The 26,589-nt window shown below is 41.8% G+C and overlaps 1 protein-coding gene across 2 annotated transcripts in view; it reads right to left on the bottom strand.

The window, feature by feature from the left end:
- The window catches only part of SNCA (synuclein alpha), a 187,340-nt gene that overhangs the window by 149,465 nt on the left and 11,286 nt on the right, over positions 1–26,589 (bottom strand). For both annotated transcript variants that reach the window (XM_069743566.1, XM_069743567.1), the window contains exons 3-4: positions 22,798–22,839; positions 20,006–20,151 (exon numbers count right to left, since the gene is read on the bottom strand). In XM_069743566.1, the coding sequence (XP_069599667.1) occupies positions 20,006–20,151; positions 22,798–22,839 (188 nt within the window). The remainder of the gene's footprint in view (positions 1–20,005; positions 20,152–22,797; positions 22,840–26,589) is intronic.

The following is a 26,589-nucleotide window of genomic DNA, read 5'->3' on the forward strand; positions in this document are numbered from 1 at the left end:
GCACCATCTGGCGGTGTTCTCTGAGCATAGGCCTGAGCCTATGCAGTGTGATAGGACTTTGACCAGAGCTGAACGGCAGGAACACAGACGTCGGAATGGGCTGTGTTTTTACTGTGGTGAATCCACTCATGCTATCTCCGATTGTCCTAAGCGCACTAAGCGGTTCGCTAGGTCTGCCACCATTGGTACAGTACAGTCTAAATTTCTTTTGTCTGTTACTCTGATTTGCTCTCTGTCGTCCTTTTCTGTAATGGCATTTGTGGATTCAGGCGCTGCCCTGAATTTGATGGACTTGGAGTTTGCCAGGCGCTGTGGTTTTTTCTTGGAGCCCTTGCAGTATCCTATTCCATTGAGAGGAATTGATGCTACGCCTTTGGCCAAGAATAAGCCTCAGTACTGGACGCAATTGACCATGTGCATGGCTCCTGCACATCAGGAGGATATTCGCTTTTTGGTCTTGCATAATCTGCATGATGTGGTCGTTTTGGGGTTGCCATGGCTACAGGTCCATAATCCAGTGTTGGATTGGAAATCTATGTCTGTGTCCAGCTGGGGTTGTCAGGGGGTACATGGTGATGTTCCATTGCTGTCTATTTCGCCTTCCACTCCTTCTGAAGTCCCTGAGTTTTTATCAGATTACCGGGATGTATTTGAAGAGCCCAAATCCGGTGCCCTACCTCCTCATAGGGATTGCGACTGTGCTATGAATTTGATTCCTGGTAGTAAGTTTCCTAAGGGCCGTCTGTTTAATTTATCTGTGCCAGAGCACGCCGCTATGCGGAGTTATATAAAGGAATCCTTGGAGAAGGGTCATATTCGTCCGTCGTCGTCACCATTGGGAGCAGGGTTCTTTTTTGTGGCCAAGAAGGATGGTTCTTTGAGACCTTGTATTGATTACCGCCTTCTTAATAAGATCACAGTCAAATTTCAGTATCCTTTGCCGCTGCTATCTGATTTATTTGCTCGGATTAAGAGGGCTAGTTGGTTCACCAAGATAGATCTGCGTGGTGCGTATAATCTTGTGCCAGCCAGATGTTTCGCTCCCTTTTCAGGTTGAGGTTGATGCTTTTGAAATTGAAGCAGGGCATGTGTTGTCGCAAAGAAGTTCTGATGGCTCGGTGATGAAACCCTGTGCCTTCTTTTCTAGAAAATTCTCGCCTGCTGAGCGCAATTATGATGTGGGCAATCGGGAGTTGTTGGCCATGAAGTGGGCATTCGAGGAGTGGCGACATTGGCTTGAAGGAGCTAAACATCGCGTGGTGGTCTTGACTGATCACAAGAATTTAACTTATCTCGAGTCTGCCAAACGGTTGAATCCTAGACAGGCTCGATGGTCGCTCTTTTTCTCCCGTTTTGATTTTGCGGTTTCATACCTTCCGGGATCTAAGAATGTGAAGGCTGATGCCCTGTCAAGGAGTTTTGTGCCTGACTCTCCGGGTGTTCCGGAGCCGGCGGGTATTCTTAAAGAAGGGGTAATTTTGTCTGCCATTTCCCCTGATTTGCGGCGTGTGCTGCAAAAGTTTCAGGCTGATAGACCTGACCGTTGTCCTACGGAGAAACTGTTTGTCCCTGATAGATGGACTAGTAGAGTTATCTCTGAGATTCATTGTTCAGTGTTGGCTGGTCATCCTGGAATCTTTGGTACCAGAGATTTGGTGGCTAGATCCTTTTGGTGGCCGTCTCTGTCGCGGGATGTGCGTGTTTTTGTGCAGTCCTGTGGGATTTGTGCTCGGGCTAAGCCCTGCTGTTCTCGTGCCAGTGGGTTGCTTTTGCCCTTGCCGATCCCGAAGAGGCCCTGGACGCATATTTCCATGGATTTTATTTCTGATCTCCCTGTTTCTCAAAGGATGTCGGTCATTTGGGTGGTTTGTGATCGCTTCTCTAAGATGGTCCATTTGGTACCCTTACCTAAATTGCCTTCCTCCTCTGATTTGGTGCCATTGTTTTTCCAGCATGTGGTTCGTTTGCATGGCATTCCAGAGAACATCGTCTCGGACAGGGGTTCCCAGTTTGTTTCGAGGTTTTGGCGGTCCTTTTGCGCTAAGATGGGCATTGATTTGTCTTTTTCTTCGGCTTTCCACCCTCAGACCAATGGCCAAAGCGAACGAACTAATCAGACTTTGGAGACATATCTGAGATGCTTTGTTTCTGCTGATCAGGATGATTGGGTGTCCTTCTTGCCTTTGGCTGAGTTCGCCCTTAATAATCGGGCCAGCTCGGCTACTTTAGTTTCTCCTTTTTTCTGTAATTCTGGTTTCCATCCTCGTTTCTCTTCAGGGCAGGTTGAGCCTTCGGACTGTCCTGGTGTGGATGCGGTGGTGGACAGGTTGCAGCAGATTTGGACTCATGTGGTGGACAATTTGACATTGTCCCAGGAGAAGGCTCAATGTTTCGCTAACCACCAGCATTGTGTTGGTCCCCGACTTCGTGTTGGGAATTTGGTTTGTCATCTCGTCACGTTCCTATGAAGGTTTCCTCTCCTAAGTTTAAGCCTCGTTTCATTGGGCCATATAAGATTTCTGAAGTTCTTAATCCTGTGTCATTTCGTTTGGACCTTCCAGCTTCTTTTGCCATCCATAATAGGTTCCATAGGTCGTTGTTGCGGAGATACGTGGCGCCTATGGTTCCCTCCGTTGATCCTCCTGCCCCGGTGTTGGTCGAGGGGGAGTTGGAGTATGTGGTGAAGAAGATTTTGGATTCTCGTGTTTCGAGACGGAAACTCCAGTACCTGGTCAAGTGGAAGGGTTATGGTCAGGAAGATAATTCCTGGGTTTTTGCCTCTGATGTTCATGCTGCCGATCTTGTTCGTGCCTTTCATTTGGTTCATCCTGGTCGGCCTGGGGGCTCTGGTGAGGGTTCGGTGACCCCTCCTCAAGGGGGGGTACTGTTGTGAATTCTGTTGTCAAGCTCCCTCCTGTGGTCGTGAATGGTACTTCGGCGAGTTCCGTCTATGGGCTCCCTCTGGTGGCTATGAGTGAAGCTGCGGCTTCTGAGGTTCCTTACACAGGTGACGTGGTTTATCCTTTGGTTGGCTGTTCTATTTAACTCCTCTCAGATCGTTACTCCATGCTAGCTGTCAATGTTTTTGCATTTGTTCATTTCGCTCCTGGATCTCTCTGGTGACCTGCCTTCTCCTGCAGAAGCTAAGTTCCTGATAGTCATTATTTGTTCACTCTTTTCTTGTCCAGCTGGTTATCATGATTTTGTCTTGCTAGCTGGAAGCTCTGGGATGCAGAGTGGCCCCTTCCGCACCGTGAGTCGGTGCGGAGGTCTTTTTTGCACACTCTGCGTGGTCTTTTGTAGGTTTTTGTGCTGATCGCAAAGTTACCTTTCCCATCCTCTGTCTATTTAGTTAGTCTGGCCTCCCTTTGCTGAAACCTGTTTCATTTCTGCGTTTGTGACTTTCATCTTTACTCACAGTCAATATATGTGGGGGCCTTCTTTACCTTTGGGGAATTTCTCTGAGGCAAGGTAGGCTTTATTTTCCTTCTCTAGGGCTAGATAGCCCTTAGGCTGTGACGAGGCGCCTAGGTCTGGTCAGGAGCGCTCCACGGCTATTTCTAGTGTGTGTGATAGGATTAGGGCTTGCGGTCAGCAGAGTTCCCACATCCCAGAGTTCGTCCTGTATGTGGTTTAACTATCAGGTCATTCCGGGTGCTCCTAACCACCAGGTCATAACACCGTCCCAGTTGTACGCTGGCTACTTGCCTTTGCGATCAAGGCCTAAAGCTGCTGCACTTTAAATTTATAATATCTGTAGACAAGTGATTTCCCATCAGAAGCAATCAGGTTTGCAGAATGAGTTCTGGGGGCATTGTAAAAGTTCAGCTGTGGCGCCTTTACTTTGGAAAAAAGTAACATTTTCAGGTTTAACCAAGGAGTCACTTTGACATAGTATGCAACAACTTCTTTAGAGATTATTTCATTTTCCATAGGAGCATTGCATAACCTATAAGTCTTCTTGACACTTGATACTCTCCACAAGGAGAAACATTCCCTCTTAGATCCCCTTAACATAGTAGTAACAGTAGTGCACAATCACCCTTACACTGTTTGAACAGAGTTCCAGAGCTTTCTTATGCCATGTACCATTCTAATATAGATTTTCAGAGTAAGTATGCCAACCTCATCTGGTCTAGGAATTCTATTTTAGAACATAACTAATTTGTATTATGTAATATGATGATAGATCCTGTTTAACAACCTAGGCCCAATTCATCATGGTCTTTTTGCATTTTTTCAAGAGTTAAAATCGTTCTTATAGGACCATCATCTTTGCGCCTTATGAGCAACTTTTTGCTCTAAAAAAAGTGCAAATAAAGTTAAGGACTACAAAGAGCATTTTTGACTAAAATTTATTAGCGGTCCGATAAATGTTACTGTGTCGGTAGTGTTATTTTGCTAGAGGAAAAAAAAATTGTCTCCACCAAGATGGCACCATCAGATCACCACATAAAGACCCCTCAACAGGCCCACCCCGGAGCACAGGCTTATCATTAACTGAAAACTGAAAATAAAGATTAAATAATAGCCACAAAATGAATTTAGTCAACCAAGGTATCATTGTAATCGGTATAATGGCGCCCACCTGACACTGTGTGTAGGTTACTGTGCACAATCCTGCTGACAGGTTCCCTTTATATATTCATACATGTAAATTTAGCTGCAAATTTTCAGTACGATTTCTAGATGGGAAATCTAGGTCACAGTTTCTAAAGTGGTTATTCTGTTTATTTGAAAATTGACTAAAAGTTCTTAACTGTAATATCAGCACATAAAATTACAAGGCGATAATGCTTCACCCTATCTGAAAGTCATAGCCCCTGGCTGAGCAGGTGTTGGCTATGAAAACACAAAAATAGCTCAATCCATTGTGATACATGTGCTGTATGCAGTCAGCACGTGAGCAGAAACAGGTGATTATACAATACCTATCTGGAAATGAAAAATATCATGTAAAATGTCAGGTTGTTTCAAATGTAGTGAGTGTGAATGTGGTTCTAAATTTCCACAGTAAAAACATCTTTAGTGTCACCTATTAGGGGTAGCTAGCCTACCCTTCAATTCAATGTCTGGACTTTTAATGAGCCATTTCACACAACAAAGGTGCATTTTCACTGTACAACTATCATGAATGCTCATTTGATGATAATCATACCATTGATCAAACAACGAGCAAGAAAGACGCCCATTCTACAGGTGAAATAATGTTCTAGTTTGCCTAAAAGATCATCATTCTTGGAGCGCCTCGACCTGGGTAAACAATACCTGTGCTAACTAGACTTGCGCTGCTGAGAACAATGGCAGCCTATGTGCCCCGAACAATTTATACAGATCATTTATTGTGCACCTGATGTCTGCTCTGACTGTTTAATTAGGTGATTTAACGTCCGTCAACCAACAAACTTGTTGCCAGCAGGTGGTCGTTTACTGCTACATACGGCACTGGGTAACTGCACCCTAAGTATAATAACTAGTGTTGAGCGATACCGTCCGATACTTGAAAGTATCGGTATCGGATAGTATCGGCCGATACCCGAAAAGTATCGGATATCGCCGATACCGATATCCGATACCAATACAAGTCAATGGGACACCAAGGAGAGGAAATTCTCCTTCAGGCCCTGGGATCCATATTAATGTGTAAAATAAAGAATTAAAATAAAAAATATTGATATATTCACCTCTCCGGCGGCCCCTGGACATCACCGCGGGTAACCGGCAGGCTTCTTTGTTTAAAATGAGCGCGTTTAGGACCTGAGAATGACGTCACGGCTTCTGATTGGTCGCGTGCCGCTCATGTGACCGCCACGCGACCAATCAGAAACCGCGACGTCATTCGCAGGTCCTAAATTCCTAGAATGAGGAGTTTAGTGCCTGAGAATGACGTCGCGGCTTCTGATTGGTCGCGTGGCGGTCACATGAGCGGCACGCGACCAATCAGAAGCCGCAACGTCATTCTCAGGTCCTAAACGCACTCATTTTAAACAAAGAAGCCTGCCGGTTACCCGCGGTGATGTCCAGGGGCCGCCGGAGAGGTGAATATATCAATATTTTTTATTTTAATCCTTTATTTTACACATCACTATGGATCCGATACCGATTCCTGATACCACAAAAGTATCGGAACTCGGTATCGGAATTCCGATACCGCAAGTATCGGCCGATACCCGATACTTGCGGTATCGGAATGCTCAACACTAATAATAACGTTTCCTCTGAAAAGAAGAAAAACTTATCTATAGACAGCTGTTTCGAAGTTCCTGCTGATTGTCATTCGTTATCTGCCAACTGATGAGTGTTTCTTCCTTTTGTAATATGCAAATTGCCTCTTCAGATAGAAAGTGGGCTTGCTACCAGTACTCTGATCTATAGTAATAACGGACAAGACACATGAAATAGATGTCTTCAGATTTCGAATTCTCCTTTTGGAGGAGACTTTTGTATGCTTAATAGCCTTAGGCATACTTCACACATCTGTGTTTGCAGTACATGTGGCATCCGTTTTTTTTCACGGATGACACAGGTACCCATTATAACCTACAGTGATCTTCACATGTCTGTGTGTTCACTGTGTGTCTGTGTGAACCACACAGAGACATATCCACGTTTTCTGGCAGCATGGATGACAAGGGCCAATACAAACTGACGGGTCTGTGAAAAACACATACAGCACACTAATGGCATCTGTGTGCTGTCCGTGTTTAACATTGCAAAGTATAGGAGAAGCTTTGCAATTTAATTCTTTCTTTATCCATACTGGAAAAACATGGATGACACACTTAAGGCACACTGAGGCACAGCGATGGCCCACTGATCTAAGACACTGATGACACCTGTAGTGGTTTTTCAGGTACCGGATTTATAACGATAAGGGAAGAGGGCTAATTATGTTGCCAAGCTCGTCAAAGGGTCACACATTGGCTTATATGTTAGTGCCTCCAATATCAATACTAGAGAAACAGGTTTCTTTCTCCTGGAGAAGAGCTTAATTGAGCTTACAATAGTATGGAGTAGGGATGGAGGAAAACGGGATGGAAACGTTCTGTTCACTATTTTGTTTCCCAAATTGTCTTATCATAATGCCCTACATGTTTCTATACAATCTTTATTGCACAAATGATTCTATATAATATAAAAGATGGTAAAACCGGACTATTGCGGAAAATGTATTGAGTCTTTTCAAAGGAGGAAGATGTGAAAGGAGGGGGAATAATCAATACTATCTCTACCACCCATTCATCTGCTCACATATTACTGTCAGCTTGTTAGGAATAACCAACACTGAGAGATATGTAGGAATATAAAATTTCTTCTTGTACACTAATACAGATATTTTTCTCTGTTTCTAATTTATTTTGGTGTCTCAGGTGATTGGTGAAATTGTTGTTTAAAATAGGGGCGACTATAGATCAGTTAATATTAGTGATGAGCGAATATACTCGTTACTCGAAATTTCTATAGCACGCTCGTGTGTCCTCCAAGTATTTTTGTAGTGCTCGGAAATTTAGTTTTCATCGCCGCAGCTGAATGATCTACATCTGCTAGCCAGTATAAGTACATGTGGGGGTTGCCTGATTGCTAGGGAATTCCCACATGTAATCAAGCTGGCTAAGATATGACCATTGAGTATTTCACATTGTGTTTTTAAATGTTTTTAATTGTTAGTGTGTCTTATGTGCTTTGTTTATTTTGTGCAATTGAAATAAAAAATCTTTTGGCAAGTTTAATGAGTTTGGGTGTTCCCTGTTATATGGGAGTACTTTTTCTTTTTTTGTTTTTTAAAACAATGATTCTGAATACCTGAATATCTCTACAGCCGGTCAGGGAGCTGATGTTCTCATGCTTTCAGATGACAGCATGCGAGCCAGCAGCTGTGACCAGAGGTAAAAAAGTTACCACTGGTCACATGTGTCGGCTGATAAGACAGAGTACTACTCTCATCAGCGTACCTCTGCTGTCACTGGTAGCAGCAAGAGTATTCATCAGCTGGTGCCTGTAATCTAAATAAATAAATTTACAAAAAAAAATGACTTGGGGTCTTTTCTACTCTTCATAACCAGCACATGCAAAACTGACAGCTGTGAGCTGAAACCCTCAGGTGTCAGCTTTATCATGGCTGGTTATCAAGACTAGAAGGGACCCATGCTAGGGCATGCAAACTTTCTCATGCTAGTGGTGACATCAGTAAAGTGAACAGAGTCATTGACATCACACGAGACACTGATGCGGTGCTATGCAGCTCAGTGTCTCTGCTGGCTGTCAGACGGAATGCTTACAGCATGTCAATGTTCATCATGGCGTTTAGATATAGCAGAGCAAGACTCGTCGCACGACATCATGATTATCTTCTCGTCGGACAGGTGAGGAATATGGTTGTTTATTATTTTGGGTCTTTTACAGGGACATGGGATTCAGTGGATTAGACGTAAAAGTGAGTATGACTGTTTTTTTATTTATATTTCAAATAAAGGAGTCAGTGTCTTTATTTCAATTAAACTGCTTTATTCTGGCACTTTTTTTTTTACAATCTTTCTATAGGGTTAGTAATGGGGGTGTCTTTATAATGTTAGGCCATGAAAATGAAACAATAAATATTTTATTTTCACAAATGAAAAAAACAGGAGAAAATGGACCATACAATTTGTTGTGCAACTTCTCCTCAGTATAACAAAATCCAATATGTTGAGGAAAACTGCTGTTTAGGTACATGGAATTTTGAAGCGCCATTTTGGCTGGAATATATTGCAGATGCCATGTCACATATGAAGAGCCCTTGACATGCCAAAACAGCAGAAACCCCCACAAATGACCCATTTTGGAAACTACACATCTCAAGAAATTTATTAAGGGCTTATAGGAAAAGATGGACCTCACGGTTTGTTGTACAATTTCTCATGAGTGCGCCAATACTCAACATGTAATTGGGAAATACTTTTCATGCACATTGGAAAGCTCAGAAGGGAAGAAGCACCATATTATAGTGCAGATTTTGTTGTTATGGTTTGCAGGTACCATGACCCACTGGGAGAGCCCATGAGGTGCCAGAACAGCAGCACCCCCCATAAGTGACCCAATTTTTTGAACTATACCTCTCAATCAATTCACGTAAGGGTGCAGTGATCACATTGACACCACAGGTGTGACACAGAATTTTATACCATTGGGCAGTGAAGGCAAAATAATTGCATTTTTAAAACAAAAATGTTATTTTAGCCTAACAATTTACATTTCACATGGAGAAATGCATGAAAAATGGCACCAAGATTTGTCACATAATTTCTGCTGAATGTGGCAATACCTCATATGCGTGTGTATAGTACTATTTAGCCACATGGTGAGACCTGGAAGGGAAGGACTCTTGGAGAACAAATTTTGCAAGAATAGTTTGCGGACTCCATATACAGAGCCTCTTAGTGCCAGAAGAGCAGAATTGCCCCCTCAATTGACCACATTTTTGAAATTATACCATTCTGGAAATCTATTTACAGGTGTAGTGACAATTTTGACTCCATGCGTGTTTTTCAGAAACAAGCAGCAAGGATGTTGCTAAGTGAAAATATGCCACTGCAGTTACCATACGTTGTAGGGTCCAGTATGTTGTAGTGCCCACACATTGCGCTCAACTTGTGCTTCTAGAGACATGGACCTCTCAAATTAAGTTGGATTTCTTGCTACAAAAACGCAAAACATGTGGATGCTAACTGTGGTTTAGGCACTCTGTGGCTCAAAAGGGAGGGGGGCATTAGGATTTCTGAAACAAGAAATTGCTGGAATTCTTTTGAGTGGCAAGGAGCTTTTTCCAGAGCCTTTGTGCTGCCAGTATCATGGAAGTTCCCTATATTTCCACTCACAGATGATGGACCTGAGTGGGTGAGTGGGGACTTGTTTTTTTTAATTGAGTTGAAGCTTTTATTGGGAAAATTTTACATAACAGTTTATCCTGTGTTCTACTGTGAGCACTTATATTGGGGGTTTCCATCTAAATCATGTGACAAGTTTCATTTAAGGGTGGACATTAACTTTTAGGATTGCTACTTATTTTAGGTGGCACGAGAGTTCTAGTCCTCTCTGAAGGGACAGTTTGCATATTTCCCAGAGGAGCATTGCAGCATAAAAGTCTCCTCATCTTGGCAAGCTTAACATGTAACTCTCTGCGAGGAGAAATGTTACCCCTTGGATCCCCGTCAGATGCCTCTCACACAGCCAAACCAGATCCCACACTTTGCACTGATGAGGCGAGGTACCCTGAAACACAGTGTCTGCAAATTCAGATTCAGGTCTTGGCGTTTATCCTAAGTCATGTGACAAGGATCATTAAGGGATCAACATTGACTTTCTTTTCAGACATAAACAAATCTATGGTCAATTGCTATATTACAGGCCAGACAGCATCCACCATGTTTTCATTTGCCTCATTATAGGGAATCTTCCACTGCAGATTATGTCTGAATCTCATTTTCAAAGTCTAACACAGAAACCACAGTGTAAGCGTTCAGTGCAAAGCACGGGAGAAACATAAGCCGCATTGAGCTTTAATTTTTGAAAGGCAGAATAAACAAATCACCAGCAGATCAAGAATTGCTTTTATTTATTTTTTATGTTGCTCCTCTCTCAGCCTCCTAAATGTTGCAATTCATGTCGATTTCAGCATTTAGGGGAATTAAACGGCCTGGGGCGGTGTGGGCACTGTTCCTAGGAGTGACAGTCAAAGCTCGGCTATTATTTATTCCAATCTCCCGACAGCGATCACACGGGCACTGCTCCTGTGCCCGCACGATTGCTATGGCGTAAGTTTTTGTATATGTCGTAAAGCCCTTCCTGAACATGATATAAACCCTTGCATCAAAGGTCGTGAAGGGGTTAATTCGCAGTAGGCCTCTTTTTGTGTTTGGGCCTTGTGCCATGTGCTTAATGCATGTTATTGATGTACATTGTACCACATAAATGTGCATCATGCCCCTTGTGACCAATCTTGACCTCTTTAATGCAGGGAGACTTGAAGAGTGGACCAGAAAAAGTTTCAATGTGAAAACTAAAGGATTGAGCGGACAGCTGTGGTGGCAAGACAGATGAGAAATGAGAAGTGGGCCTAATATATGTGAGTATAATGTTTTAGTATTCTTATCCCCTTGGCCCTCTTAAATACAAAATCCAGCAAAATGGCTTGTCATTAGTGATGATCCGTGAATGTTCCGGTCATGTGGGTTGGGCGAACATCTAAAAATGGGGGCTCAAATGTCCATTGCTTGCTACGCTGTCATCTGCATGCCCCGCTCAGCAAACACAAACTCAGATCAGCTGTAAGATCAATACCGCTGGTCCGAGATCTGTCCTATGACAGCGTGAGCAAGCAGCTGTGACCTGCAGTAAAAAGGTAAATTCTGGTCACACATGTATAAATAAATAATTAAATAAAAAAAAATAAAACGTGCAACCCTCAGCTGTCAGCTTTATCATGGCTGGTTATCAAGATTAGAAGGTCCCATGCTGTTTTTTAAAATAGTTAAATATATAATTGAAAAAAACAGCATGGGGTCACCTTCAATCTAAAAATCACAGCCTGCAGCTGCCCCAAAAAGGTGCATCAATTAGATTTGCAATTTTGACACTTTTTTCATCGCTTCCTACTTGCCTTGGTGCAATTGCAAGTGGGGTAATATTTGTGGGTTTGATGCCAGCTCTTTTATGGGCCGCTGACATCAAGCCCACAGGTTAGAAATGGAGAGGTGTCTATAAGACACCCCCATTACTAACCTCATAGTTAGAGTGTAAAATAGACACAGCAAGAATAAAATCCTTTAATTGAAATAATGACACAGACTCCTTTATTTGAAATTAAAAATAAAAATCACATTTATACTCTCTTTTATTCCTAATCCATTGAAGCCCAAGTCACCTGTAAAAAATAGAAAATAATAAACAACCATAATACTAATCTTTACGCCTAGTCCACCAATGCCCATGTTCCCTGGAAAAAAAGAAAAAATAATAAACAACCATATTCTTCACCTGTCCGACCGAATCTGTCTTTGGAAAAAAGCTCAACATTCTGAGAGCAGCTACCTAAATCAGATAACATGCTCCCATTTAAGCTATGGATGTGGGTAAAACATCAGACTGCACTCGGATGTCATGTCTGATTTGGGTGGACACAAAAAATTGAGATGAAGAAATTAAGCTCTCCGTACCGATACAATTCTCTCATCTGATCTGAGATAATCAGATTATGGTAAATTGACACTCGGCAGAAATATCAGAGTTTGAACCAAGTATAATTACCATAATCGATCCTAGTCTCTCGAAAGAGAGAATCATTGCTCGTGTGAGCGCGCCCTTATACTCACCTCTCCTCAGAATCTCCCATGCCACTCGCATCTCCACCACTTTTCGCACCCAATCCTCTGAGCCCTCCTCTTCTTCCATCTTATAATTTTCTTCTTCTGGCACCTACAATAACAGCAGCATCAAAAGAACCAGAATGAGAAAAGGAGCAACCAGAGGATGGAGCATGAACGGCAGCAGCAAGACATTATAGGAGTGCTGAGGAGAGCTTAGATTCGAGTATTGTTTTTTTCTAAAGTTTGATGTAAGGTACACTTGTAAATCTTTATCTTTAATTTGAAAGTAAATGACGTTTGTTTGTCCTAGTTCACATTCACATTTTTCCTCTTCTGTAGGTCTTTCTACAATTCTGCACAGTTGGGTAAAAGCTTCTGCTGATATAGTCAAGCAAGTGCCCAGACAAGCACTGAATGGGTGAAGAAATATCTTTATCTGAGCAGATTTGGATGGAGGCAAGGCTGACATTTCCTCGCTATGTAGGAGGTGAAGTGAAACACTGTTAAATGTGTGTTATTGCCTTGTTAGTCCTTGGCACATTTAATCTACTCATGTGATGCTTTCTCAATAACAAGCGAGATGAAAAGACTATTGAGGCCTACACTGTCTAATTGTTTGCCATATGTCTGTTCAATGACAAATGGTGCATACAGAAGACAGCTTAACATGTCATAAAAAGATACATGAAATCATGGTCTCACTGCTATATACAGAATAATAATGTTCAGGTGCATCTGTCATCAGACTATTGGGACCTATGCCCTTAAGGGTAGCATAATATGGGCACATGTCCAGTCTAAGGAATTGAAGAGGAAAGCGTTCCAGATCCTTAATGGTTTGTTGGGCTTTCCATGCATGTGTCGTGACTGTCACACAGCCACGACACATGCGGCTGTGGAGCCGAACAGCTGATCAGCCACAGCGATACAGGAAGTTCCCTCTGCAGCTTTTTCGGTAAACGCTATAGCTTGCCAAATAAGCCTTGACCAGATCAAATTCGCTCATCTCTAGTTACTAGATCAGGGAATTTTCATACATAATTGGGACTTTTTATTCCTGTTGCGTAGCAGGTTGAACGCCCAATAGCCACTCCATTAATTCTCTATGGGGCTGATGGAAAATAGTCAAGAGCAGCACTCGGTAGCACTATAGAGATAGAAGGGAGGGCAGGTAGAGTGTGAGCTCTGCATTAGCAATGATTAAGGATGTTGAGCATGTCTGAAACACGTCAGCCAGTCAGCACCTTTTGACCCAGTTTATCTGGAATTTAACAGTTCTTCTATGAGAAAAAAACATTTTGGTCACACTCAATACTTTTCCCAAGCTTTTCTCTTGCACTGCAATGCACTATATATGTCTTACACTCCATTTTCTAACTCTGACTTTGAAGGCTCCTTTAAAGGATTCATGTCAGCAGCATGTGTTAACTCCCCAAACCACTTAAATGACTATGTATTGCTTAACAAAATAAGACAATCAGTACCTTTAATTGGCCTATGAGTTGCTTCAGTGAGGAATCATATTTTGCTGGTATATGCAAATTTGGATGGAATTGGTGCATGACTAACCACTTCCAAAATCTTGGTTCCCCAGCTTTACTTTATATCAAACTCTGCCCACCTCTGCTTGACTGACAGATAATTTCCTTCACAGACATGATACAGGAAAGATATATATCTTGGTACCATGTTAGCCAGTAGATAAAAAAATATTTTGAATTGAGAGTCCTCAATGGTTGATACCTATTAATGGCTAACTGAAAAGATTGTAACAAATTGCAAGTTTTTGAGATTACGCAGGTCACTTTATCAGGCATAGACTAATACAAATTCTGAAAAAACACATATTTATGCATAATACAGCCCAGAAAAAATGCCATAGATAAGACAGGTGACGTGAAGCAGAACTACCATTATGTGAGAGTGCTAAAATGTTTATGTCCATCATTAAGCTGCAGAACAATGAAATAGAGACATCCCTGTATCAGAAGCCAATCAATCGTCCAACATACCTTAAATGGGACAGTTTCCATCCAAAACACATAAAAACTCTATCGTCTACAGCCAAGCCATCAGATACAGTCATATATGTTCCAACCCCATGGATAGAGATGAACACCTTGGTCACCTCAGAAAGACCTTTTTGAAATCAGGGCTACCATCCAAGAACAATTCAAAACCAAATTACAAGAGCAACTTTGTAACTCATTGCCACACAATAAGAGAAAAAAAAATGGATCTCTCTGTGGCAATACATTTTTGCCTCCCGGATCACAACTTATGGACATGAAATTACTTGTATTAAAAGGTAACTTCAAGTCTCAGAGAGACAGAAGAGTCTGGAAATATAAGCTGATGATGTCCTTTGACACACTCAGTGCAGGAATGAATGTGTCTTATGGATTTATATATTTTTACATCAATTAAGGAACTTGCTCCTCAGACCATGTGGGCGCATCATAACACATAACTAGACCCATTCAGAGGACCATAAAACATTCACACTCCTTATCTATGAACTGTTCCTATATTTATGGACATAAATATTTTAGCACTCTTACACAATGGTTGTTCTGCTTCACATCACCTGTATTATCTATGGCATTTTTTCTGGGCTGTATTGTGCATAAATATGTGTTTTTTTCCGGAATTTGTATTAGTCTATGCCTGATGAAGGGACCTGCGTAATCTCGAAAGCTTGAAATTTGTTGCCATCATTTCAGTTAGCCATTAAAAGGTATAAACCACTGAGGACTTCCAATTCTAAATATTTTTCTTAATAGACATGAGCAGTTACATACATAGGTCAGTCTAGCAGACGAGGGAAGTGCTAGGTGTCAAATAGGAGCAGAAAAGTGAAACTGTAGAAATGCATTGTCACTCCCTTGCAGCCTAATTTGCATATGCCAGCAAAATGGAATATCTTGCTGATGGAGCAATGATTTGACTATCTAAAGGAATCAATTTTCTTATCTTGTTGAGAATTACATGGCTATATAAATGAAAGGTTCCCTTTAACCCAGCACGGTGGCGCAGTGGTTAGCACAGCAGCCTTGCAGCACTGGGGTCCTGGGTTCTAATCCCACCCTGGACAACATCTGCAAAGAGTTTGTATGTTCTCTCCGTGTTTGCGTGGGTTTCCTCCGGTTTCCTCCCACATTCCAAAGACATACTGATAGGGATTCTAGATTGTGAGCCCCATCGGGGACAGTGATGATAATGTGTGTAAAAACTGTAAAGCGCTGCGGAATATGTTAGCGCTATATAAAAAAATAAAAGAAGAAAGAAGATTTAACCCCTTTCCAACATCAAGTGTAATAGTATGCTGATGTCGGAATCCCTCCCTTTGGTGTCGGCTCTTGCACTGAGCCACATCGTTTCCGGCACATGTCAGCTGTTTTGAATAGCTAATTTGTACCTCTAACAGCCATGGGTGGCATCGTGATCCACCTTCGGCTGTTAACTAGTTAAATGCTGCTGTCAAAATATGACAGCAGCATTTAACAAGCGCCCACTGGCTCCCGTATCACATGACCGTGGGTCGCCGATGGGTTGGCATGCCAACCAGAGGTCTCCAGCAGACCTCTATGGTTCTCACTGCCGGTGGTCAGCGCTCATAGCAAGTGAACAATTCTGCTACATACGATATGATTATCGCCTGTATGTAGCAGAATCGATCAGATTATGGCAGCTTCCAGTCTCCTATGAAGACTATTGAAGCATGCCAAAAGTAAAAAAAATGCTTTTAAAAATATAAAAAAATAATAAATATATAACCCATTCAAACCCATTCGACCCATTCAAAATAAAACAATTTAAAAAAAATCCAACATACACATATTTGATTTTAGCAAGTTCAGAATCACCTGATCTATCAATATAAAAAAATTATAAACCTGATCGCTAAATGGTATAACGAGAAAAAAGTCAAAATGTCAGAATCACTTTGTCGCCGCAACATTGCATTAAAATGCAATAACAGGCAATCAAAAGATCGTATTTGCACCAAAATAGTATAATTATAAACGTCAGCTTGGCACACAAAAAATAAGCCCTCACCCAGCCTGAGATTACGAAAAATTGAGACGCTATGGATAATGGAAAATGGACCAATTTGTTTTTTTTAACAAACTTTGGAATTTTTTTTAAACAAAGAACCTAGACATGTTTGGTGTCTATGAACTCGTAATGACCTGGATAATCATAATGGCAGGTCAGTTTTAGAATTTAGTGAACATAGTAAGAAAACTAAACAAAAAAACTATTGTGGAATTGCACTTTTTTGCAATTTCTCTGCATTTGGAATCTCCTTCCCATTTTCCAGTACACGATATGTTAATACCAATGGTGTTGTTCAAAATTACTACTCGTCCTGCAAAAAAACAAGCCCTCAAATAGCAATTTTGATCAAAAAAATAAAAAAAGTTATGGCACTGGGAAGAAGGGGAGCAAAAAATTAAAATTCAAAACCAAAAATACCTCTGGTCATTAATGTGTTAATGGTAGAATTGGACTCCATAGTAGCTTCTGGGCATCTAGCTACACCCAACATGCTTACCTTTTTGTTATTCTCTGGCAGCTGTGAGATGGTGAATCAGCCCCCACTGCTCATGACCAGAGATACTGTATATAAGTTTAATTACCTGTTTGCTGTCAATAGGATGTAGTACTGCTTTACATGCACTGAAATGCTATTATTCAGCCACAAGACACCGTTGTTTCCTAAGCACAACTGAAAGGTTCAGCCTGCCCAGCAACAAACTGCAGGGTGAGAAACAGTTGACAGTTGGATGTCACTGGAAGGAGAAGGGCAGCCTTCTTAGCGGCTGATGGGAGTTACTGAGGACAGAGTGAGGATGTGCGGAAAGAGATACAGTGACAACTGTGCAGAGAAACATCCACTGGGGCCATAGCCATGGTGATATGGAGCTGATTCTGCCTGTGACCACATACTTACTGGATAGGGTTAGACTGCTGTCAAGAACATTACTGAAAATCGGGAAAGGGCTGGGCAATTGATATAATTATGCCCCCTTTCAATTAATTCAGATCTTTTCTGCTTCAGGAAGAAATGAATGGATGCAAAACTAGATAGAGGTTCAAGCAGGTTCTGGTTCAGTCATCTACATTAGTGAATTGTATCTAAATCTGAAGTAAGGTTAAAAGAACAGATGGTATCTTCCAGCTACAATTGTAAACCACAGATTAAAATGCTCCTTAAGAGCACATCTATTAAATTGCCATTTCGCTCGCCTGTACCTAAGCTAGCACAAATGGTTCATTTATCCACCATAATGTTTCAATGTTGCAGAAACCCGGCAGCTAATTTTCCCAAGTCCTTCATAATTGTTATACACAGCACACCGGGTGAACAAGATAAGAGCAGGTCAACATCAGCAGCTATTGCTAAAGGCTTGGCTGCTGAAGGTCATTACATCAGCTTTGGGATGAAACTAGTGTATTTGCCAGAGCTGACTCATAGCCGGCATTCAGACTGATGGATTCAAAAAACACGTTCAAGAACGTAAACTTCAATTAATTAAGAGTCGAAAATGATTTAATAAAAAACATTCCCTCTAACACATTGCAATGCTGTGCATCTGTTAATTTCCAGTCCCAGCACAACTGCCATTAGTATCGCCCTGTGATATTTTCCAAGGCCAAATGGCAGGCTCCTGTTGTCTCTGCTGTAAATGATGGGGTCACTGATGCTTCAGCGCCCTTCGTCTGCTCACTCCAAGTAACATGAAGCTGAATGGCTTACCATCGCCGTGCCAGCCATTCTAGCTTGCCATGTCCCTCAACAGACACTTCATCTGAATCATAAGTAACAGTGCCAGCTCAATGTGCTTTTATTATTTCAAGCACGGAAGTTCTAGCCTTGAAGCTTTTCTAAAACCTATTTTATGTTAGTCATCAGTACAGTCTAGTTATATACTTTTATATGGCGCTATGAGGGAATTAGTCATGTACATGCTGATAAATCATTTACAACAGAATCAATACAGAAGCCAGAAAATATTCTACCCAAAAAATGTAAAATATGTATCTCAGATTGGCAAAGTCTTCCAAAATGTAATATAATCCCTGTACAAGGGAAACAAAAATGTGAATTGACCTAAGGAAAATGCTAGAAGAAGAAATGAAGAGGTGGCAAAAAGAAAGAAAAGCAGGCAATGCTTTGCTATACAAGGAAAAAAAGAAGCAGCAATGCAGCAGATGCTAAAACAACATTTTTTGTATAATCTCTACGGATATCTTCAATAGCTTCTGTGGTGCTTATGTAGAAGGTAATGTAGTAGGTCCATAGTCTCACATTGTACAGGATTATTAGAACATGGTTCGCTATTAGAAAACTTGCCTATACCACAGCACTTGACCTTTTTCTTTATGTTTTAAATACAATATAATTAGAATAATGGGAAACAAGCAAACATTTAATTTAATATTTGTGGCGGTACCTCACTGTGCAGTGATGAGGTAGTGACCCTGCAAAGTTCAAAGCAAAAATGTGGTTTTAATGTCCAACTCACACCAATACACAGTACACAATATCCTTCGGATCACAGTCGGGAACCATGTCCTCCAGATTGCAGCTGATAAACACACCACTCCACCTCCAAGACCAGTTGCCGTGGGCGACTGCACCGCTGTGTACGCTGTGGGTGCCAGGCCTCTCAGCTCCGCTTGCCTGTGTTGCCTCACATAGGTGCAGTTTTGCAGAGCCGTCTGCTCTTGTCAGACCCAAACTGACTCTGACCCTGACACACCCAACCCTCTGCTTCAGGGGTTTTTACAAGCAACCTGTGGCCATAGGTCATCTGGAAAACCCGGCCAGGAAGGAAACGGACTGACCCACTACAATCCTGTAGTCCATTTCAAAAACAAAGGCCCAGCAGGTTTTCTTTAATCTGCCCTGGACAAATAGCTTGTCCAAGACCAATACTCACTTTTATTCTGCATTGCAATCACAGCTATGCCTGTTACGGCAATGCACTCCCATGGCCTCAATACGCCTCCGTGCGCACCCTGGGGGGAACACACAGCGACCCTCACAAGTGACCCTGGTCACTGCCTCACAGCACAGATCTGTCCTTAGCTCTTAACTGGTGTTTTAAGGGGATGAGAGCTACAAACCATGGTCTACTTTCCACAGATCATTTGTGTCTTATCAGATGTTGTCCTCATCTTCAGTATAACATTTCTTTGCTGTCAAAGATTTATGTGTGTAATTCAAAGCACCTTATTGAATACCATACAGTTTATTTAGTAATATAGTCATGTATTTGCGGGTTCCATTTATAAAATGCTGGGGTCATTAATAAAGATTAGAGGAAAGAAGAGAACTGCTCGGCATTCATTTTCATGTAGAAAAATACAGACCTACAGGACATTATAATTATAAATATGTAATTGATTTTAGTTTTCCTGGTGCCCATATGATCAAATACATCCAAGCACAGTTGTCATTCATCTACTCATCCAATTTGTGCTCTCGTGGTGGCTCTGACAGTGCGACTCCATTGTAAGAGTAGAAATTTAACCACTAGCGATGACCTTTTGGAAAAGGCTTTTATAGTAATCACATACATTATCACAATATGTCACACACTTCATTTATATTCACCTGAGAATAAAAGAATCATTATTTATATAGCACATACCTTATTACCCATCTGATCCTTTTTCACGAGACCTGTGGCTGCAGCAATATTTCCAGCACCCTCTACCGTCTTTTGTGCAACCACAGTCACTCCTGTAACTACTGCTCCACCTACTTGAGAAACTTGTTCTTTGGTTTTTTCAGCCACTATTTGGAAATCATAAAATACAAAAATACATTACTTTATGTCATGGGAAACAGTAACACTATAATAAACAAACCAAATGTAAAAACTGGCCATTGACACATCCAACTACAGTTATTCCTAATATACTTTTAAAAGACATTAATCTATCAATTTTAATAAGTAAAACATTTAAAAGGGTTGTCCACTACTCAGACAATCCCTTCTCAATCCATGTGTTTGCCCCATGTAAAATAATAACACTTATACTCACCTCTAGGGCCGACACTGTTCCTATGGTGTTGGCACTGTCTTTCCCGGAAAGCACACGCCCTGTAGCCAATCAGCCACCACTATTCTCCCTGACTTTGGACAAATCACATACATACTGTGGAAATTAAAGCTGCTGCTCTCACTTCCTCCAGATGTATGTGATATTTTCATAGTAGGAGAGAGTGAAGTGGCCGCTAGTTGGCCACAGGGCTTATATGACGTAACAATGTCATGAGAGCCCTGGGTGAAACAGTGCTTACACCACTGGAATGGCGCTGGACCGGAGGTGTATATAAGTGCTATTATTTTGCAAGGGGCAAATCTATGGATTGAGAAGGGGTTGTCTGATTAGTGGGCAATTACTTTAATACATAATACAATATTATGATATTTTCTGTATATTATAATAATCAATTCTACTTTATGCAAAGTTTACCTCTAAATGGGTTCCCTAAACAATTTTTTTATGTCTATTTATAAGAACAACCTGATGTAATAAGTTGTACAATTTGATTTCTGAGATTCCTCTTTTTGCTGCCAATGCAAATTCGGCTTTGTGTAAAGGGTAAGGATGTCTCTATGATCTTTCTTAAATGACTTATCCTTTTTTAACACATGCTAAGGAGATGATAGTCATATCCAAATACACTTCCAAAATGCTTGCAGAATTATTGAACTCACTACTAAAGCAGTATTTGATCTATTCAGTCTTAAATCCTGTTTAGACAAACCAATAATCTGGGAACGAGGCCCATATTAGTCGCTGTAATCTTCTGGGTCATTCTGTTGTGTGTAATGCTAGGCAACAACTAGTTGGAATAAATCTCCTACAGCTCTTGGGTCAATCAATTAGCAGATAATATGGTTCCTCATTTTTGGTAACTCTGCATCATGGTTGCGCAGTATGACAAGCTTTTAATAGAGTAGTTAGTATACATAACTCATCACTGCAGCATTTTTTTTAATTGCATCATAAGAGTTGGATCACTAACGTACGTTCCTTGCTCTAGTGATATACTCACCATACACCATCTTCAGCCGCAGATTCTGACTGACCAGAAGTCAGAGGTAGCGGTCACAATCTCTTAATGTAAGTTTACAAGAGCCTCGTTCTGACCTCATTCTAGCTCTCACGTTGAGAAGTGACCACTGGCTCGCCCAGTAAACAGTGGAGCAATCTGGCAGGTCACAATCTGTGTAAAATACCTAAAATAACAAACTCATCAAGTACTAACCCTCAATGTGTCCAGCACCAGCTCTCTGCCGCTGCTCCAGTCCCGGTGTTTTAAGTACAGCGCTGATGTCTCGCCAACAGTGTGCATCAAGTATCTAGTCATTCACTGAGCTTAACGGTTCAAGCACTGAACTCAGCAGCACATGCTATAGACCACGGTGAGTTATCACTCAGGTCAGTGTCTGGCTAGAGCTGTGACGAGTACTATTGACAAGAGATCCATGCTGTAGTCACCAAAGCAGTGGTGAGGATCCAGTTCAATGCATTTTTTTTATTTTACACAGTTTGCGACTAATATTTCTGAAAGCTGAAACCCCCTTTAAATCTCTAAAAGTATGAGAATTCATTTCTACAAAAGATGGGATGGAATGTGATAGATTTCTGTTGATGGTACTATGAACCATAGCAAAGTTTTACTGAAAAAAATTCTGATCTCTCTGTAATGAGACCTCAAGAAGTGTTCTTAGAACTGGAGGTCAGTCATTACTTAGACAAACATTAGGTTGTATAGATTTTATAGAACTATTTAGACTATAAATATATCCTATTTTTCTCACATACATTTGAGACTTAGTTATGTGGAGAGTTGAGTTTGTAAAATCAAGGTCCTATCTAGTGATGAGCGAGTGTACTCGTATCTCGGGTTTTCCCGAGCACGCACGGGTGATCTCTGAGTATTTGTGACTGCTCGGAGATTTAGTTTTCCTTGCCGCAGCTGCATGATTTGCAGCTACTAGACAGCTTGATTACATGTGGGGATTCCCTAGCAACCAGGCAACCCCCACGTACTCAGGCTGGCTAGCAGCCATAAATCATGCAGCTGAGTCAACAAAAACAAAATCTCTGAGCAGTCGCAAATACTCGGAGACCACCCAAGCATGATCGGGAAAACCCAAGCAACGAGTACACTCACTCATCTCTAGTCCTATCCAAAATCAGGTCACCTTGTCATTGGTGGATGGCTATTATAAGTTTAATCAAAAATGTAAAACTCATTTTTTACGTGTGCAGGAATAGTGTTTTCATAAATTGCAGAGTGCTGTTGCACAGTGTTTGTATGTGTATGTAGAATATATCTGTGTATTTCTGGTGTCGTGTGTATCAAATGTACATTACCATTCCAAACATGATATTTTACATGAAAAATCAAAAAATCCCATACCTGTAGTTACTCCATGTACAACACCTTCTTTTGTTTTGGAGCCTGCAATGCATGAAGGAAACATATATTTTAGTTATTTTGCTTGATAAGATAGATCCCATGAAATAATTCCCTTGTCTTCGTTAGTGGATTATTTTTCACTGACCATTGACAAAGGTAATGGAAATAGAGATTAGCAGTTGCTACTTATAGTACAGTCCAGTAATCTGTGTGAAAATGATGCCTTTAGTATGCTCTCACCGTGCAGCCTGATGCCTGGGATTCTGAATTAGCTCCCAGTATCACACTTCACATCTCATTTCATGACTCATCTGTCATTCTCACTTTTTGTATGGAATCAGATTAAGAAGCACAAATGTTGTCCATCTGTGGTGCTAGAATGGCGCTTTATCGTATAGCAGCTTTATGACATGTTTATCTTTCAAAATAAATCATCAATCTAAAACCTGAGTAAGGTGACACTATTGGCTATAGGGGTCTGTCTGATCAAGGTTGGTGAAGACACCTGGCAAAAAAACTCTATTAATCTTCTCTGCCAAGTGTTATATTTTTTATCGTATTGGCTAGGCTTAAAATCCTTTTAAACACTCTTGTCTATTTATAGCATCTGGAAAGAGCTGTAGGCAATTTGTAGGTGACGTTCTAGCTGGTGAATGTCCCTAGGCAACTGCCCATTTTGCACCCTATTTAATCTGATCCCGTCAACCACAGTAAATTATATCTTATTGCTTTTGAAGTAGGAAAAGTGAATATGCCTTTTCAGATTTTGATTTATCTTAGCTCCATGTACAAGAACTTACAGCCTAGTAAAAGTGCTCAGGGCCGGCTCCAGGTTTTTGAGGGCCCCGGGCGAAAGAGTCTCAGTGGGGCCCCCTACCTTTAACACATACCACGATTCATGATGCACAGATGCAGCAGAGAAACGTAGGTATAGTACAATGCCAGATTTCACTTCTTACATGAGTGATAGCTATTGTAAATTCTACAATACCATACAGCAGAGGGGCTTTATATAAGTCAACCCCTTATATGCCAATTATGCGAGAGCGATGCGCGAGCCTTACATTGCACCATCTGAAATGTCCGTATATCTATGCAGCTGCACACTCCTGTCCAAAGAACGGGCGGCTGTGCAGTGTGAAGTGATGCGAGGCTCTCGCAAGTATATATACTACTATAGTCATATATAGTAGTATAATTCAGCCCCATAGCGGTATAATGCTGCCCCAATAGCGGTATAATGCACCCAATGCATCTGAGGCACGGACCTTCGTTCCGGCATATGACAATGATGTCATGCGCTGGCAAAATGCCCTCTGATGTCAGCTGCCAGCCTCTGATTGGCTGGCGGATGTTAACTAGGGTTGAGCAAAATGGATCTGACAAATTCAAAAATCGCCGACTTTTGGCAAAGTCATTCATGAAACCCGACTTGATCCTAGTGTGGGATCGGCCATGAGGTCGGCGATCTTCGCACCAAAGTCGCGTTTTGTATGACGCTTTCAGCGCCATTTTTCAGCCAATAAAGGATGACGCAGAGTGTAGGCAGCGTGATGACATAGGTCTTGGTTCCTACCATCTTAGAGAAGGGCATGACAGTGATTGGCTTGCTTTCTGTGGCATCACAGGGGCTATAAAGGGCCATGCACGCCGACCGCCATCTTACTTCTGCTGATTGTAGCATAGGGAGAGGTTGCCGCAGCTTCATCAGAAGAAGGGATATAGATAGGGAGGGAAGATTAACCCCGAAACTGCTTGTGCTGTAGCGATTTCTAATGTCCAACACCACCATTTGTTTGCAGGGACACTGGAGGCTTTAATTTTGTGCATCAGCTCTATAGCTTATTAGGCTGCCTTATAAGGCTCCCTGATAGCTGCATTGCTGTTTGCACGCCGCTGTGCAAACCAACTGCTTTTTTAAAAGCAAAAATCCTGTTGCTCCTTTCTGCACAGTTATCTTGTTTATTTGTCCACACTTTTGTGTGCAGCAGTCATTTTTATTGCTGCCATACTTTTCCTGAGATCATTGTAGGGAGATTGAAATTGTACTACAGTCCTTGTATTTTTTCATATATCTTCCAGCCACTTTCTGCCACTTAAATTGTGTTGCTTTATACACTGGGCCTGAGTTTTGGTTCAGTCTCTCCCAAAAAAAGTGAGATTCAAATTCTCACAAAGTGGATATACTTCTGTCCTGTTAGTTTGTCGTATATCAGCCAGCCACTTTCTGCCACTTAGATTGCGTTGTTATATACACTGGGCCTAAGTTGTGGTTCAGTCTCCCAAAAAAAGGGGGAGATTCAAATTCTCACAAAGTGGATATACTTCTGTCCTGTTAGTTTGACGTATATCAGCCAGCCACTTTCAGACACTTACATTGTGTTGTTTTTTGCACAGGGCCTGATTTTTTGTTCAGTCTCCCCCCCAAAAAAAGGGAGATTTAAAATCTCAACACATTTATATACACCTTCTACCTTGTTTTACAGTACCATATAACGGTTGTTATTTTGGTTAGATTTTCCAAAAAATGAGGAAGTCAGGTGGAAGAGGCCGTGGGCGGTGGTTGCGAGCTGGTACTGATAGTTGTCATGGTGCATCTGGTGGTAGTGGCAAAAGCACAATAGCACCTAAGGCTGGAGGTGTTGAGCCAGCGTCATCATCTGGCTACCCAAGACCTCGAAAAAGTTTTGGCTTTCCTTGCTGACCCAGCCTCCAGCTCTTTCGCCTCCTCTTCAGAAAGTTCCAAATATAAAAGCACCGAGTCGTCAGTGGATGCTCCCGGTCAGGAATAAGACATTTCCTTGTAACCTTCACCCAAACCAAAAGTGAAGGATGCATCAGGCGACACTACAGGTTACTCCATGGAGCTCCTTACACATACCGTGCCTGGGTTAGAACGGGAAATTGTTAACTGCACAGTACAAGATGAATCGGACATGGAGTTCGCTGATGCACAGCCACAGCTAGATTATAATGCTGTTCCATTGACTCAGATCACTACATTGCCCTCGCAGTGTACTGAGCCAGAATCTGACCCTGATGAGACTATGGTAGCCCCGCCCCGAACACTATATCACCTTACACGGTGACACAGAGGAAGGGGCACATGACATTGAAGAGGAGGTGATAGATGACCCAGTTGTTGACCCAGATTGGCAGCCATTGGGGGAAGAGGATGCCACTGCCAGTAACTCAGAAGCGGAGGAGGATGATCCGTAGCAGCCATCTACATTGCAACAGCTGTCATCTGGCAGGCCCATATCAGGCCAAAAACGTTTGTCAAAAACAAAAACAGTTTTAGGACAGCGTGGCCATCCGGTGAAACTAGCACATCGTGCAATGCCTGAAAAGGTATTCCATAGTAGTAAGAGTGCAGAGTGGCAATTTTTTAACCAAGATCCGAATGATCAGTCAAAAGTTATCTGTAAGAAATGCTCAAAGACCGGGGAAGAATCTTCAAAATTTAAATACAACGTGCATGCTTAGACATTTAACCAGCATGCACTTACAAGCCTGGACTACCTACCAAACGTCCCGTACCGTTGGTGCACCTGCTCAGATCGAAGGTTGTCAGCAACGCTTCGTTGCTTCCCTCACTGTAAGCCCACCGGTTGGGACCCCACCAGCAGCAAATGTGGAGGTATCGTCGCAAGGCCAAAGCAGTCAGGGAATCACAAGGTTATTGGAAGGAAACACTGTATGTAGGCCAACAACATGTCCATCACGGCACACTGGGTTAATGTGGTGGATGCAGGGTCCACAGGGGACAGCCATAGTGGGACAGTTCTGCCT

The sequence above is a fragment of the Ranitomeya imitator genome, chromosome 1 (assembly GCF_032444005.1).
Source record: "Ranitomeya imitator isolate aRanImi1 chromosome 1, aRanImi1.pri, whole genome shotgun sequence".
Taxonomy (NCBI): Eukaryota; Metazoa; Chordata; class Amphibia; order Anura; family Dendrobatidae; genus Ranitomeya; species Ranitomeya imitator.